Source organism: Lynx canadensis, chromosome D4, assembly GCF_007474595.2.
Source record: "Lynx canadensis isolate LIC74 chromosome D4, mLynCan4.pri.v2, whole genome shotgun sequence".
Lineage (NCBI taxonomy): Eukaryota > Metazoa > Chordata > Mammalia > Carnivora > Felidae > Lynx > Lynx canadensis.
This window is the reverse complement of record NC_044315.2, coordinates 61,007,676-61,024,951: the sequence shown is the minus strand read 5'-3', so window position 1 is coordinate 61,024,951 and position 17,276 is coordinate 61,007,676. Positions and strand designations below refer to the sequence as shown.

Below are 17,276 nucleotides of genomic sequence, written 5' to 3'. Positions count from 1 at the left end.
ACTCACGCTCTGTCTTTCTCTCTCTCTCTCAAAAATAAATAAACATTAAGAAATTAAAAAAAAAAAAGACTTCAGCTTTGGTTTAGTTCTCTTTAGCTAATGTAAACCTTTGCTGGAATTTTGACTATGGTGGCAACACATAAGCAAATAGCATTCTTTATTTCAATAAACCTGGAATATCTCAACAGTGTGAAGGAATCAATACAATGTTCCTCGTGTCCATCTGTCTACACTGAGAAAAACCTAACCCCATGCTTGAGGTGTTATCAGTGTACACAGAGTACATTACATGAGTCTGATTTCCACACATTCGTGGAACCCTCACAAACACCAAAAGAGAAGATTTACCTCTTTGCTAGGGGTTAAGAAAAAGACATGACAGTAGGACATACATCTTGATAGAAAAATATTTAAAGATTTTAATTCTCTGAATGCCACGAGTTAACATTTTATGATCACCCTTCGAAAATAGGGCATTTGGGAGCAATTTTGAAGTTTTCCAAATCAGTACAAAGCTGATTAAATCCAATGTCACATTCACAGATTGCAAAATGACTTCCTTATAAAAACAAGGAAGCCAGGGTTGGGGTGGGTCTGTCACCAGAGTCCGGGGGCCTTGCCACTCCTTCGTGGAGCTCCTTGGTATTACATGTGTTCCTTAAAGAACCATTTCTGATGTTCCGAGTTGGTGCAGAGCCGTAGAAATGGTATGAAACTGTCACTGAAGGCCTTCTTCTCAGCCTGAACGCATTTATTGGACTGTACGTGAAATAAAGAACCATCCTACAAGAGAGAATAAGCACTGGCTGTTTACCAGAAATACAAATAATTCCTCAGAAAGTAGCTTTTTCCTTAAAATGTGTTAAGAGCTCGGGTGATTTTTTATCATTGCAGAAATATTTACTGAGCACTGTGTTTGTCCCGTACTGAGGCAACTCAGGACTGCCCACGCATAGACAGAGCCAGGAGTGGACAAGCGCGTCAGGCTCGCCAGGGTCCCAGACTCCACCGTCAGGGCGAGTGGTGCCACCTGCTGGCTGCTCTGGGGATCCGTCAGATCCCAAGTCTCCCTACTGCTATTCTTCTCCTTGAGGGAAATTAGGATCAAAGATTCTTTATTAACATCTTCCGCTTCCCTTAGGTCAACTAATTCCATCCCTGGCGATCTCTTTCTCTTAGGTATTTAAATACAGAATCAGGAAACTTGGCTGTAGTCCCAGCTCAGCCAGAGAACAGCTGGGCAAGGGGACAAGTCACCTGAGGACATGGGTTCTATGGGACTGTGCCAATTTCCCCAACCCCAAAAGATCATGGTCCTCTTTAAGGCCTTCCCCTTGTCTTCCTTTTCCCAACTGTTCTGAGTTACCTCAGCGAAACTCTCCCCCATCCTTGAGTCTGTTTTTTTCCTCCACCTCTCTGTTGTAAGCTTTAAGTTCCCTGGGAACTTAATCATGGCTGAGCAAGTGACATACCTGTTCCAGGGAAAGAGAAACCTTTGGGAATAAAATTATAGGCAGAAGAATCTCAAAAATATTAACCCTGAAAACCCTTAAAAGAGTTCAAATGTTGCCTTCAGAGTACCATGAAAGAAAATAATTAAATAGCATCCCTTTTCCCAACCTTCTAAGGAGACTTTACTTTTCCTTAATTGGTCACTGAAATTTAAGATACAATTTTAATGATGTTTCAAACCAATTTTATGATTTCTAGCTTACATTACTGTGTAAGCCCCTTGAGGGCTTACAGTTAGAAGAAACAAGAGAAGGGGATGGAGGTGGGCGCTGCAGAGAACCACAGACGGGGAGCTTGCAGAAGTATCTTCCCTCTTATTTCTGATATCAGACAGATAACACCATGGCGCAGGCTTGTTCAGGTAGCCCGCAAATTTCACTGATAATCATAATATCTTCTACAGGAAAATGTACTCCAACTTTTAATCACGCTTAGAATTAACCCATTTACTGGGGCCAGGCTGGGAATGAAAGCTTCCTATGGAGATAAAAACTCATTTCGTCTTTTGAATTATTTTCTTTGGATTTACTCCCTCAAGTGCTTTTTAGTGAGTCAAAAGATTTGACAGATTCATGAGTCCTGTTACAGCTTGTGGCCAAGTGTGGCGGGGCTAGTGCCTAACAGGCCTGAAATAATACCCGGTTCCAAATCAACATCAACTATTCTGCTATTCTGATGGAGAGCCAGCTCCATCAGAGAGAGGTTTTCTTGGTGATTACCCCGCAGGTAACTGATCTCTATAGAGCTTTATGGTTTCCAAGGACTATTTCTGCTGTCCATCTAGTCCACACTAGAGGTAGACAGGCTGCTATTATTGTTCCCATTTTACAGCTGGGAAAAATGAGGCTTAAAGAAATGGAATAGCTTGCCCCTGGATCTAACCTCACATCCTCACACTTTGGCTATTCGTTTCACTCATTTTAAGCCCATTTCATCCTTGAGTGTGTTTGCGACAGCTCCTCACTCTGGGACTATGGCTCACGGTCTAAGGAGGCCAGAACGACTAGATGGGAGTCAAAGCACTCCTGATGCTGGATGCCGGGGCCCCGACCATACTGTTGGGTCCATGGTGAACTCCCTGGTCTCCCCAGATGTGGCCGCATCCCTGAGACCCTCGAGGACTGTGCCAGGGAACACTCTTTACCTCCACTCCCCCTTCTGCAGCCCAAGCACCGAGAGCAAGGAGGGCAGCAGACGGCTCACTTACCTCCCGCAAGATGAACTTCTGATTCTCCGGGGCAGTTTCCTGGCAGAGTTGCATGATGAGAATATCCATTCCTGCGTCCACAGCGATGCAGGCCTCTGGCTGGTGAGTGTTATAGCGTATTTCATTCCGGGACGTGTACTCGAAAAACTAAAAATGGAGCACCCAATCGTGCGTCAGTTACTCTCTGATGTAGAGAGAGGGAAATGGCTGGACGAGAGCCTGGAGTGACTTGGAGCTGGAAGAAACTCAAATCCTACCCACTCATCTCTAGGTGTCTGACACTGCTTAAGGCAGGAAGGCTTTAAAGGTCCAGGTAGCCAACGTTTCCCTCCTCTGGGTCTCTTGCGTCTCCTGCGTCCTCCACGGGCCCGCCCTGGTGGTTTATCTGCCTCCTGGGGCTGGGATCTGTTGTAATTCACAGACCTTCCAGAACTTGCTCCCCTGACCAGCCTGAAGCTCAGCACTTAACCCAGACAGACCTGCCCCGGCCACCAGCAATTGCCCTAAACACCACTTTACATGGCACTATCCATCAAAACCTAGAATTCTGTTCAAGCATTAATTCTAAGGAAGTCATCGGACACGCAGATCTGTTGCTCCCCACCCCCCCCACTTTTGTTTCTGACAAGAGGTTAGTGGCATGGTTACTTTACAATCAAAAACAGGCAGGCAGGGAATCAGTTAACTAAACAGTAATACAGCCACACAAAGGATTATCAAGAGGCCATTAGGAATGACATTCTCAAAGGATGTCTAATAACACGTGAAAAGTATGACGAAGTGGAAAGAATGGAATATAAAACATATAGACATTATGATAATAACTATTTAAAACACATGATCTAAAGGCCTTGTATAAAGGAAGATGAGAAATAACTAGGTCTTAGTTCTAATGGTGGTTGCAGGGTCCTGTCATTCACTTACTGCTTATATTTTTTTGCATTTCCCAAATATTCTGCAAAAGCATATAGTACCCTCATAATGCAAATATATATATATACATATATACATACATATATATATATATACACATCAAGTATTTAATTAAAAAAAATTTTTTTTAACGTTTATTTATTTTTGAGACAGAGAGAGACAGAGCATGAACGGGGGAGGGGCAGAGAGAGAGGGAGACACAGAATCGGAAGCAGGCTCCAGGCTCTGAGCCATCAGCCCAGAGCCCGACGCGGGGCTCGAACTCACAGACCGTGAGATCGTGAGATCGTGACCTGAGCCGAAGTCGGAGGCTTAACCGACTGAGCCACCCAGGCGCCTCTCAAATATTTAATTTTAAAAAAAAGAGAGACTTCCCCTCATTTCTCTCTTTAAAGACCCCACACAAACGGTCCCTTGAACATTCAGGCTCCCACTGTCTGTTTTCCCCTGGCTCAAGAATGTCAAACTATAGAGAAGCAGCACCTACCTGGTTCTGACCCATTCCGTGACAGTGGTAGAGAAGGACCTGGTGTCCCACGATTTGGTTTTCATTGGGAGGGTTATAGTCAAAGCAGTAATCTCTCAGTCCTTTGTTCTGGAGCTAAACAAAACATAAAGGTGGCATTTTGGTCCAGATTTATACACAACAACAGGTTCCACCCAAGGCTCCCACGGTAATGACTCCATTGGAGAGGAGTCATTGAGTCAAGAACTGGACTTACTGGGTAAGAGCTCCTTAGATTTTTAGTTTTGAAAGTGCTTTCCCATTGTATACCATAGGCAAGAATCATAACCCCCATTTCTAAAAATAAATCTGAGTTGCAGAGAGATTAACTCTTTATGACCTGAAAGCTCTTATCTCTCCATTTCTCCTTGGTGCAGACTTATTGCTGCACTGGTCCGTGCAGAGCTGGGTTGCTGCCTCACACATGTACCAAGGACCCCTGCAAGCAGGCATCTGCAAAAGACATCCTGTGTGAGAGACTCACCATTTTCCAGATGAGAAGTCCACCATTCTAGACTATAGGAACAGCACAATACAGAGCTGATGGCCCAAGGTCACACGAGTGGAGATGCCTGAGTCTTGAATCCAGGAACTCAGACCCCAAGTCCAGTGCTCTCCCCATCACTCAACGCTGTCTAATCTAATGCCATCTCTAAGGTACCTTTTAGATCTAAAACCCTTCGATCATTCCAAGAGAAAAAAATCATGCTCCCGCCTCCCTTTTAGTAGCCTCCAGGGAAAGACCTACACCTTCCAAATCTCTTTCTGGAGAGTTCAAAGACCCCTCAATGAACTCCTCATGAATCCCTCTCCTGCCCTGGCCCTCGTCCACCCTTGACTAGCCTGTTTCTGAAGATAAGACTCAGTCATACTGAAAGAAGATTCCACAATCCAATCCACTAGCTCACAAAGCACAGACTTCCATGTTCCTGAAGTCCCTTTGCTTGTGAAGAAATCTGGTTAGAATAAGCAGAACACCTCAGATTTGGAAGGGCTCAAATGTCATCTAGCAAATCAGTCCCCACGCTTGACCACCAAAGGACTGTGACCTCAAATGAACTCCCTATGTTCAGAAAGATTTGAAATGGAAAAAACACTAAAAGAGAGGTGGGAACCCTTGAAAATTAAAACTGAGATAAACTAAGCTAGCTGTATCAAGTTGGTGAAACAGAAAAAAGAATGATATTAAATGACTTTAGAACATTCCCCGCTGTTTTTGTTTTTTAGAACATTCCATGTTTGATTACATTTCCTTAGTGAACTATATTCTATAAACAAATACAGCAGCAAAGAAATCCTAAACCTCATTCAGTATCAACTGTCAGTGGTAATAGTGAATTATTATTTTGAAACTATTTTAAATATCTTTTAAGCACCTTTTGGGATGAGCACTGGGTGTTGTATGGAAACCAATTTGTCAATAAATTTCATAAAAAAAAAAAAATAAAATAAAACCAGGTATGAGCCATAAAAAAAATAAATAAATAAATAAATAAATATCTTTTAAGATAAAGCAAATAAATAATATGGTAATATTTTTGAAACTAAGATTTTCAGTGTAAGAAAAAAGTAATACAAGTATAATATCGAAGAAGAAAAAATCCTGTAAGATTACATTTAAATTTGAGATATCACTAGGAGTTCATGATTTGTTTCTCAAAAATATGCATTTCCTTTCTCTACCCACTGAAAAACTATAGCACTGTGCACCCCACATGGTACCCACTGGCCATATGTGGCCACTGGGCACTTGAAATGTGACCAAGTCCAAATTGAGATATGCAGTGAGTGTAAAATACACAGCAGGTTTCAAGACAGTATGAGAAAAAGACGTAATGCATCTCGATAAATTTTTACATCAACTACATATTGAAATGATAATACTGGGGATACATTGAATTAAATAAAATATATTATTAACTTCACTTGCTCCTTTTTAAAATATGGTTACTAGGGGCACCTGGGTGGCTCAGTTGGTTGAGCGTCCAACTTCAGCTCAGGTTGTGATCTTGTAGTTTGTGGGTTCAAGCCCCACATTGGGCTCTGTGCTGACAGCTCAGAGCCTGGAGCCTGCTTCAGATCTCCTTCTTGGTCTGTCACTCTCCCACCTGCACTCTCTCTTTCTCTCAAAAATAAACATTAAAAAAAACTTTTTAAATAATAAATAAATAAACCTTAAAAATAAAGTTAAATATAGTTAAATTTTTAATTACGTATGTGGCTAGCATTATGTTTCTGGTGTAGAGTGTGGTCTAGAGACAGAGACCACAGCTGGCATCTGGATTGTGGGCTCTGAACACTGCCCCCCACTGAAAGGGTCAGGGGCTCTGGGAGGGATGGCAGCAAATGTAGAAGATGAGCGTGGCTGGGATCAAGGAAGCAATCAAGCTACTACAAGGGGTCAAGATCACAGAAGCCAAAATGAAGAGGTTCTCACTAGCTGAAGATGGGCAACCTGAACTGTTCAAAGAAAAAAACAGAAACCAACAGATGAACTGCAGCACACTGACCATATAAAACCCTACTGGTTTACAGTGATGCTCAAGAAAAGAAAAAGCCAACAAGCAAATGAGCCAACAAACAAACTGGAGGAAACTGAAGTGCCAATTCTTACTCTGAAAACAGGCAAATAAAGAGAAGGACTTAAAAATTTGTTATGCCTTTTCTTGTTTTTAATTTTTTAAGTTTATTTTTTTATTTTGATAGAGAGAGAGCGCGCAAGCTGGGGAGAGGCAGAGAGAGAGAGAGAGAGAGAGCAGGGGAGGAGCAGAGAGAGAGAGAGAGAGAGAGAGAAAGAGAGAGAGAGAATCCCAAGCAGGCTGCACACAGTCAGCTCAGAGCCTGATGCGGGGCTCAAACTCATGAACTGTGAGATCATGACCAGAGCTGAAATCAAGGGTCAGATGCTTAACTGACCGAGTCACCCACTCATCCCTAAAATTTGTTATGCCTTTTCTGAATGAACTCTAAATTTCACGAATACCAAATGGTCCCAGTTAACAAGGGAACGTTGTTCTTTACAGAAACAGCTAAAAATGCAGAGGAAATGAAAGGATTAGAAAAAGCACCATTTGACAATGCCACTTGAAGTTTGGGTCTAGGTGATGATTATCAACAGTTACAGAAAACACGAGAGAGGATGCTGACATGGCCCCTGATAGTGGCTGGTCCCGGACAGGCCCCATGGACCCGCTGATCAATGTCATCGCTAGAAGCAGGATGACCAGAGGTTAGGTGCTCCTGCGATGATGCTGCAGGAGCACAAAACACACCTGTGAAGTGTTCTTGCCATAAAAGGTTGATGATTCCATTCCAATCAGACCTTTGAACCTCACTTCCATTTTAAGAACTATGGGCGAGAAGCATGATTTAAAAGACACCACAAGGAAACAATTAGGTAATTCCAAGGGTGAGATGTGCTACTGGACAACGGATGCTGTTTTTGCAACAATATTAGCACAAGTGGGGAGGAGGAGGGAAGAGGTCTGCCTTAGATGAAGGAGACGTGGGAGGGAGGACTAGCAGCCAACCACAACGCGAGACCTTGTCTGGACCCCAGGTGGAACCAGCCAGTTACCCTGAGAGAGGTGTGAAAAAGCAGGGGAATGTGGGTAAGGGCTAGATATTAAAGGGTACCAAGAAATTACTGCTCACTCGACGGGGGTGTGATAATGGTCTGCGGTTAGAAGATACCGTCCATACAGACGTGCACGGGGAAGCGAATGGGAGTGAAATGACAGGATGCCTGGGGTTTGCTTGAGCAAAGAAAAACATGAGAGGATGCAGCAGAGGAGACAGAAAGCAAGAGAGGCAAAATCATCATAATTCTAGAAGCTCGGGAACAGGGTTCATTACATCATTCTCTCTGCTTGAACCTTTTCATAGCAAAGACTGAATTTAATGCATTAACGTCCTGCTTTGTGTTTATGAAAGACACCCAGAATGGAACATGGGCACTTCTGATCAACACGACACAGCAGAGGACACCTTCCTAAGTTGGTGTCGTTCCTCCCCAAAGCCAAAGGCACTGGACATTTTAGTTGGCTTCATCCCAGAGACATTTCTTTCAGGTTCTTTGAAATAACCGAAGTGACTCTTCTCCCTCTACTACCGCCTTTATCAATCCCCGAGCTGGGAATTATTAACTGGTCCAGCCACCTGAAGCTTGAAGTAATGTGAAACCGGACATGGAAACACCAGGTGAGCCTCAGTTTCTTTATCTATAAAATGGGAGGCTTATCGTCACCAATTTGGAGATGGCTTCTAGTGCTGACATTCTGGACTTGAGGCCCAGACACGGGGAGAAGGAAAGACAGTGGATTAAAGCAGGGAGGGGAGAAGGGGTGAGGAAGGCTAGCAGGCCCCATGAAGGGGCCTTTCTTGGCTAGGATTTATTGGTCAGGGAAGCCCCTGCCCACCAGAGGCCCGCCTCACTCACCATCCCAAAGAAGCCAGGCCTGTCTTCAGGCACGTGCAATTCTGGGTACACGTTTTCCAAGAACCACCTGAAGTCCTTACACTGGAGCTTTGCACGGAGCTGCTTCCTCTCTGTCACATCGCCAAAGGGTTCCTGAGGAAACAGCAAAAGCATTGAGTCCCTGCAGGGCACGTACTTCCTACCAAAGCCTTCTCTCCACGGATGCTTCCCTCCTCTGCAACGTGTACCGAGAACCCACTGTGTGCTGGGTCCTGTACAGGCTCAGAGGGTCAGACCAGCCTCAGACACAGCGACAGCACCTTGGCAGGAGAGACCATCACACAAACAACTGCATTCTTGGGCACTCTCGCTACAAGGAGGTGTGGCCAGGTGCTCTAGGGAAGGACACGAAGCGCCTGGTAATGAAGTCAGGGAGCCGAGTCCTGGGGCTGCGTCAGTCCCTGGACCCGTGCATCTGCACCATCGATGAGTGTGTGATCACAGACCAGTGGATGTCAGTCGAGTACATACGCCCTGACATTCTGAATTACTGCTGATACCTGAAGCTTTCACTTTCAAACACAGGTGAATATTCTCAATGTAACCATGTACATAGACCTTATGTGCTCAACATGCTGAAGTCTGAACATATGCTTACAATGGTAAGTGCCAAGTGCTGCAGTGAAAAATACTCGTGGAAGTTTAGTTTTCTGGACAAAACAAGTGATTAAGAACTTCTAAATAATTGCGGCACCTGGGTGGCTCACGGCATGATCTCGCAATTCGTGAGTTCAAGCCCCATGTCGGGCTCTGTGCTGACAGCTTAGAGCCTGGAGTCTGCTTCAGTTTCTGTGTCTCCTCTCTCTGCCTCTCCCCTGCTCGCACTCTGTCTCTCTCTCTCTCTCTCTCTCTCTCTCTCTCTCTCTCTCTCTCTCTCTTTCAAAAATAAATAAAGGTTAAAAAAATTTTTTTTAACTTCTAAATAATTAAGTAAAGCAAGCATCTATTTAGCATAGCCACGAGAGCAGTGCCGAGCACTATTACTGTCCTTGCAATATGATGTTAAAGTATTAAAATTTAACAGGCTAAATATTTAACAAAATGGTAATGTCAGGAAAACGTCTGAGCAAAATTTCAGAGTTTTACTTATTTCCCAGAGGGCCTTCCTTTGATGAGTCATTGTGCCCTCATCTTCAACCAAATATCCCTTTTAACACTCGGCCACAGGCATCCAGACAAAAGGTGTACGTGGGGCCCCTCTAATATGTCATTCTTTGGGAAGCCTCAGGAAGAGAGAGCTGTGGGTTCCAGACTGGGTAATGGGAAGGAGCAGATGTTTCCACCCCGCAGCCTTGGGCATGACAGAGGAAGCAATGACCCTGGAGCCCAGAGGCAGAAAGGGGCCAAGGTCAGGGGCAGGTCCACAGGGCTCTGCAGAGCAGGGAGTGGGTTCTATGCACCCCAGGCTCAGTTCTGCCCACATCACCCACGAGGCCTTGGGCAAGCTCTCTGAGCTTCAGTTCTGGCATCTAAAATGAGAATTGGGGCGCCTGGGTGGCTCAGTAGGCTGAGTGTCTGACTTCCTCAGGTCATGATCTCACAGTTCGTGAGTTCCAGCCCCATGTAGGGCTGACAAGCTCAAGCTCAGAGCCTGGAGCCTGCTTCGGATTCTGTGTCTCCCTCTCTCTCTGCCCCTCCCCCGTTCAAACACAGTCTCTCAAAATTAAATAAACATTAAAAAAATAATAATAAATAAAAAATGAGAATTTCATAGATATCCTGAAGGGCTGCTATGAGGATTCAGAAAAAGAGGTTTACGTTTTCATTTTAGTTGATACTGGTGCAGAGTGGGCACCCTGTCCAGGGGCCTGTAGAGCTGGCCAGTGCAGAGGCAGTAGACCTATTTGCTAAAGCTTATTTGTAACCCTAAAACCACTACCACCACCATCATCTGCAAACACATACAGAGAGGGATAAAAAATCTGAGTCACCCAACGTGACGCTCCTGGCTGAGATCATGTCTCAGCTCTCATGCTGTAAACAAGTGTCCTGTTCATCGCCCACCTAGTGCCACATTTTGCTGCTTTGTGTTGGTGACCTCACTGTTTAAAAGGCCCCCAAGCGTGGTGCTGAAGGGCTGGCTAGTGTTCCTCGGTGCAAGAAGGCTGTGTTGTGCCTGGCGGAGAAAATACGTGGATTAGGCACGTGTCACGGTGTTGTTGGCCATGAGTTCAATGCAAACAATCTTTCGACAGAAATATACACAAAACCACGTATTGTATACTGTATGTATTGATCGGTTGGCAAAAATGTCAACCTGCAAGAGGCCTGAAGGAACCTAGCACCGTATTTCTCTGAGAAGCAGTGGCTCAGTAGCCTTGAATCAGTGTTTGCAATGATGACACAGACCATAATTACTGTAAATGATGAGAATCAACATGAATGTATTATTATAAGTGGGGGGATAAAGTTTTCCCATACTTGTATCTATTTCTGGAACCAGGTCCACTATGGCGGGGAGGCCAGAATCAGCTGCTTTTGTTTGGATGAGGCCAGCTGGGATACAGGTGGGCCGGGGAACTCACCAGGCGGGCATGGGGGTTGCGATGGTAGTAGAGTTCTTTAAATTCATCCATCCACACTTCAGCTGCTCGGACACTGTTGGCCAGAGCCTTATTGCGGGAGTAGGGAGCTTGCTTGGGGAAAACGTGGCCAACGTGAGAGCATGGGTGTGTTTCCAAGGTCCCACCGCACTGCCAGATCTGTGCAGAGAGCAGGAAGGAGGCCGGGTGGGTGAGTGGCGGGGCGGGGGGGGGGGGGGGGGGGGGGGAGGGGGGGGAGGGGTGGCGCGGAATGGTGAGCTGCTGGTCCACCGTGCCTGCAGCAAGGAGGCCGGGCACACAGACATCATGATGAACACTGCCAGGCCTCACCCTCCATGGGGTAGGAGGCCACCTCCCCAGCACATTCAGGACACAGGATGCAGTCAAAGAGCAAGAACACAGCCCCAAAGATAAGCCGCTGGGAGCAAGATCCCAGAGTCCATGCACTAGAGCTCATGCACTTGACTCACAGGAGCACCCATAACTGACCTCACTGGGAACCCATTACTCATTATGTAAAACACAGGCTCATTACCTGATCTCCTAGCCACAGAAGATAGGAAAGCAGCGAGTAAGGAGAGAGGTTTGGAAGGGGAAAGGAAGAACTTCTAGAGGCAGAGAGCAGCCTGACACCTAGGGAAGAGGCAGAAAGACCATTAAAAGCACATCCTAAACCTCAACAGGCTGACTTGTCTGAGACCAGCTCATGCTGGGGCACAGGGCCGTGAAGACCCCACGGTTCCCAGGATGTGAGACGGGGGAGAGTATCTGGTACTTATAATGGGGGGTGTGAGTCCTCAGCGGAGGGCCAATTCTTATTAACTCTCTCTAAGCAGGAAACCATATAAAATACTACCAAAATTTAAAATTTTCTATTAAAAACTACAGACGTTAACATAAAATGTTGATACTCAAAATGCAGGATTCGGTTAACTGGAAAACCCACTGAAATGCTAGTGGCCTCTCAAAGGGGCATCTGTGGGACACAAGCAGCAGAATCAGGAAATGGGCTTTTCCCAAAAAGCAGATTCCTGGTCCCTACCAAAAATCTATCAAGCCTGACTTTCTGGAGACTGTACCTATAAATGTGTCTTTTTAAACAAGTTCTTTGTTAAACAATTCTTATATGTGGCAAAGTCTGAAGGTCACTGTGCTAAACAGGTTATTTCATAAGTAAATAAGCAAATCAAGACTCCACAAGATGGGTCTGGGAAGCAGGGGCCTGGGTGTTAGCCCCGTCTCTGCCACTCACTGTGTGGGTGACCTTGAGCCAGTCACTTCCCCTCTCTGGGCCCCAGTCTCTCCCTGCTGTAGTAAGAGAAAAGAACTAGGTGACCTGCAAGGCCCTTCCCTGCCCCAAATCTATGAAAAGTACAATTTTTTAAAAGTTCAAACAAGAAGGCAAGCAGGTTTATAGAATGTGCACGCCATTACTATCCTCTTTCAGGATCGTTCGATAAAAACCATCAACATGGAAGAAAAGTCTGCCAGGTTCTCCTGGAAAATCCCATCATTCCCAGAGAGAGAGAGAAAGAGAGAGAGAGAGAGAGAGAGAGAGAGAGAGAGAAGGGACAAGTGAAGGATGAGTCCAAAGAGAAGACTGGAATACTTACCCTAAAGGAGAATTCGAGGTTTTCTCCACCCCAGACTTCCATTCCTGTATCATAAGACCCCAGATATTCAAAATATTTCTTACTCACAGCAAACAGCCCTCCAGCCATTGTTGGGGACCTAGGAGAGTGTGATAACCACATTGCAGTGTGAGCAGCAGGTGAACTGTCGGGAGCCCTCCAGCCTGCCCAGTTGTCTCTAAGCACACCCTGACTTTACGCTCTGTACCAGGCCTTGCGCTGGGCCGGGAGGCATAGATGTGCCCCACGGTCCCTGCCCTAGGAGGCTCACAAACATCTCACCAGGCAGCACTGTGTGGGCACAGAGGGGAGGGCATGGGGCAGGTGGGCAGGGTTCAGTTTCCCAGAGGAAATGAGGCCTGAAGAACACGGAGGAGTTGGCAGAGAAGAGGAATGGAATGTTTCTCCAAGAAGATACCAGCATGAGCACAGGCCTGAGGGTGAGATAAAACCTTGTACCTCTAGAAGCACAGACAACCCAGAGAGCTGAGGAAAGAGACAGGCTCCCCAAGAGGATGGCTAGCGCTGGGCTGTGGTGGCCTTGGTCACAGGGTCACAGGGCAACACAGATGCCCTTTGGAGCGTAGAAGACCACAGAAGGCAGCTCTCATCTCAAAGCTCCTCCAGGGCCCATTCCTCTCCTGCATGAGTGGCCTCCTTCCAGGACCCCGATGGCCACTTTTGCCTTCTTCTTCACCCAGCCTTGTTTTCTCCCCAGCAGGTTCCTCTGGTTCTAGAAATGGCCCAAGCCTTCTGTCCTACCACAGCAGAAAGCTGAAAGGTCAACACACCAAGACGTGCAGATGCCAAGGAATGTATTCAGAGGTAGAGAAACTGTACATAATCAAGGGTCTAACTGTTTAAAAAGGTTAAGGTCTCCCAGCAGTGCTTCTGGGCCTTGACAAAGTATTCGCTTTCCCTGCATTCCAAGCTCTGGGCCAATGAGAAAAGGACAGCAAGATTCCTTGTGGAAGGGAAGGCTCTAGACTACAAAGCACTTCCACGTATTTCATCCCAAAAATCTAAGGGGTAGGCAAGGTGGATATGCTTGTACCTATTTCACAGGTGAGGAAACTGAGACCCAGGGATATTATAGGAAGGGAAGAGGAGGTGGCCATGACATCCCCGAGCACATGTGTGTGATGGGGAGGAGGGGACCATGGGAGTACATGTCAGCATCCCAGGTTGGATGTATGAACCTGGATAAGACCCTTCCTATTCTGAGCCTCAGTTTACAAATCTGTTCAGTGAAAGTTGAGTAGGATGTCACTCAGGACTCCTACAGAAGCCGGGGTGTCACCACAATCCCTGCCTTCCCCATTCTCATTCAGTCTCTCTCAGTTCGTCCATCACATCATCTCTGGAGTACCCTGTTTCTCTCCATCTTCTCCTGCACCATCATTCCTGACTCAAAGATTATGATGCTTCCTAAAGATGTCCCTGCCCACTGCCCTGCCCCCTCCAGGCCCCTTGCCAACATGGCATCTAGCAATCTTTAAAGAATGCAACAGGCAGGGTCATTTCCAGCTCAAATCCCTTCAGTGGCTTCTATTCTCTCAGGGTAAAGTCCAAAGCCCCGTCCTTGGCCTTCTAGGCTGGATGTGACTTGGCCTTGTTCATTTCTCTACCCCCATCTCGTTTTCTTTGAATTTATTTATTTATTTATTTTGGGGGGGGGGCATGCAGAAGCAGGGGAAAGGCAGAGAAAGAGAGAGAATTCAAGCAGGCTCAACGCTGACAGTGTGCCCCACGTGGGGCTCAGACTCACGAACCGTGATATGATGACCTGAGCCAAAATCAAGGGTCGGACACTTAACTGACTGAGACACCCAGGCACCCCTCTACCGCCATCTCTTAAGACTGTCTCCACAGGCATCTCCCTCTGGCCAGTGGGTCATCTCAAGGTCAGAACTCAGAAGTCCTCCTGCCAAACATGGGTGCAGACCTAAGACACCATTTCCAGCTCAATGCACCAGCAATAAAGCTGATGTCCGATCTCCCTCTGCCTGACCCCTATATCTACCTCCCATTTGCTCCTGAAATTGGAAGGGGAGGAAGAAGCCTTTATATTACTTCAACACTTAAAAGAATGAGAGCAACCAAGCCCCCGCTGAACCCACTCTACTCAGACCCAGGCTCACCAACTAGCCAAAGGTGGCCCATTCACCCCCCAGGTCCACCTATCCCCCAGTTGAAAAAGGACCTGACAGTGTGTCCTCAAAATGTTAAGCATGAAATTATCATATGACCCGCCAATGGTGCTCCTAAGTATATACCTCAAAAACCTGAAAACAGGGACTCAAACAGTAACAGTAAATCAATATTCACAGCAGCATTGTTCACAATAACCACATGATAGAAACAACCCAAGCAGCCATCAGCAGGTGAATGGATAAACAAACATGGATGTCTATACAGTGGAATATTGTTCAGCCATTAAAGGAACGGGGTTCTGGAAGAACCTTGAAAACACTTATGTGGAGTGAAAGAAGCCAGACACAAAAGGACAGATACTATGTGATTCCACTTATACGAGCAATCTAGACTAGGGAAATCCATCGAGAGTACAATAGAAGTGACCAGGGGTTGAAGAAGAGACAGGGGAGTCATTGCTCAATGGGTATAGGGTTTCTGCACAGGACAATGAAAAAGTTCTGGAAGTGACGGTTACTCAATACTGTGAATGTGCTTGATTGCCACTGAGCTAAACACTTTAAAAAATGGTTGAAGTGAACAATTTTTTTGTTATGCATATTTTACCACAGTTTTTAAATACGTAAATAAATAAAATATACCAACATAAAATTCATGTGGGTGGCAAAGATTTTTTTAATAAAAATAAAATTATGCTCGGGCACCTGGGTGGCTCAGTCGATTAAGCGTCCGACTTCGGCTCAGGTCATGATCTCGCAGTTCATGAGTTTAAGCCCCACTCTGGGCTCTGTGCTGACAGCTCAGAGCCTGGAGGCTGCTTCAGATTCTGTGTCTCCCTCTCTCTCTGCCCCTCCCCCACTCATGCTCTATCTCTCTCTCAAATATAAATAAAGATTTTAAAAATAAAATAAAATAAACAAATGCTCTGGAGAAAGTGGGGGAACAATAGCTAACCAGCCCTCCCCAGGTACCCTCACTGACACGGTGGCCAGACGCAACGAGGCACGCTCAGAGAGTGAGTGGCCAGAGGTTAGCCCCTAACCTGATGACATCGATGGGCGACCGCATCCGCGTCCTCTCCCTCTCGGGAACCACGTGCCACGTGAACACCAGCCTCCAGTCGAAGCCGCCGATCTGTGGCTCCCCGGCATTGCCCAGGTACTCAAAGGTGTTCCAGTCAATCACATCGATCACAGGGCACACCACTGCCGACTCCTCTTCGTGGATCCTGCGAACATCCGGGATGCCCCATGTGCCTCTCCATGAGGACAGGTGGCGGGAGGACAATCAGGGAATTTGGGGATGACTCTCCTCATCCTTCCGCGAGGAGGGAGGAGAGCCCGTGTGAGGAAGGCCTACGTCTCTCGTTGCAGGTGTCTGCAGCCACATGAGGCCCTGGCGGGTGATCCTCACAGGGAACGCTCAGGTGGCGGGGGAGACGGAGGAAGGAAGGATTCTGGCTTGAATAGGAAAAGTCCCCAGCTTCAATATTCAGATTCCATCTATGGACACACTGGATAAATCTGAGTCCCTCCATGAAAGTCAAAACATGTGAAAACCAAAGGTCACTTTTAAGACAGAAAGCAGATTTTGCAATTTCTAAAGACTGCCAAGAGGGACCTCATTTAATCACAACGAAATGTCTTAGTGTTGAGAACTAATTATCCCTCTAAAAAACAGAGATGCGCCCAGACCAAAGGATCAGCTTTGGAGTTAGAATAAAAATTCGAATCCTGCCCCTTATTTGCCATGTGACATTAGCCAAGTCACCTAACCTCTCAGAACCTGTCACCTGTGGGTGACCCTGGAACGATAATATCTACTCTTAGGGTTAAGGTGAGGACGCCCTTGGGGGATGTTTATAAGGTGGCTGGCAGAGAACCTGGGACCTACTGCTAGTCTTTTCTTGTCCTCTTTATTACTGTGAAACAGGTTACACTACTGTAGAGAAAAATATCAGCCCATGTGCCTGCTTTAGCTATTCTCTCTGCAAACATGATCACAGACCTTCAGCATGCTGCCATATCGTGTGGGGTTTTTTTTTTTTTTTTTTTTTTTGCACTTGACAGTGCACCAGGGAAGATGAAGTGGGACTGGCCTGTGTGTGAACACTGTATTTCGCTGGGCTACATTCTGGGGGCTTTTATCTGGAATTTGAGACCTAAAACATCATAAGTCACACAGAGCAATGTGAAGAAACAGAGATCTACCAGACTTGAGTTGTAAGTGTCCTTAGAATAATCCCAGAAAGTCAGAGGGGGCAAAGTGAATACCACACTCAGGTAAGAATTACAGTATTAGGCGAAATTGCATT

The 17,276-nt window shown here is 46.0% G+C and overlaps 1 protein-coding gene across 1 annotated transcript in view; it reads right to left on the bottom strand.

Annotated features, from left to right (window-relative positions):
• Window positions 1–389: 389 nt before the first annotated feature.
• Window positions 390–17,276, bottom strand: part of GALNT12 (polypeptide N-acetylgalactosaminyltransferase 12) — a 37,412-nt gene continuing 20,525 nt past the window's right edge. The window contains exons 4-10 of the mRNA XM_030293797.1: window positions 16,005–16,190; window positions 12,791–12,908; window positions 11,160–11,336; window positions 8,596–8,727; window positions 4,140–4,253; window positions 2,720–2,866; window positions 390–783 (exon numbers count right to left, since the gene is read on the bottom strand). Coding sequence (XP_030149657.1) covers window positions 646–783; window positions 2,720–2,866; window positions 4,140–4,253; window positions 8,596–8,727; window positions 11,160–11,336; window positions 12,791–12,908; window positions 16,005–16,190 — 1,012 coding nt within the window. The 3' untranslated portion in view covers window positions 390–645. The remainder of the gene's footprint in view (window positions 784–2,719; window positions 2,867–4,139; window positions 4,254–8,595; window positions 8,728–11,159; window positions 11,337–12,790; window positions 12,909–16,004; window positions 16,191–17,276) is intronic.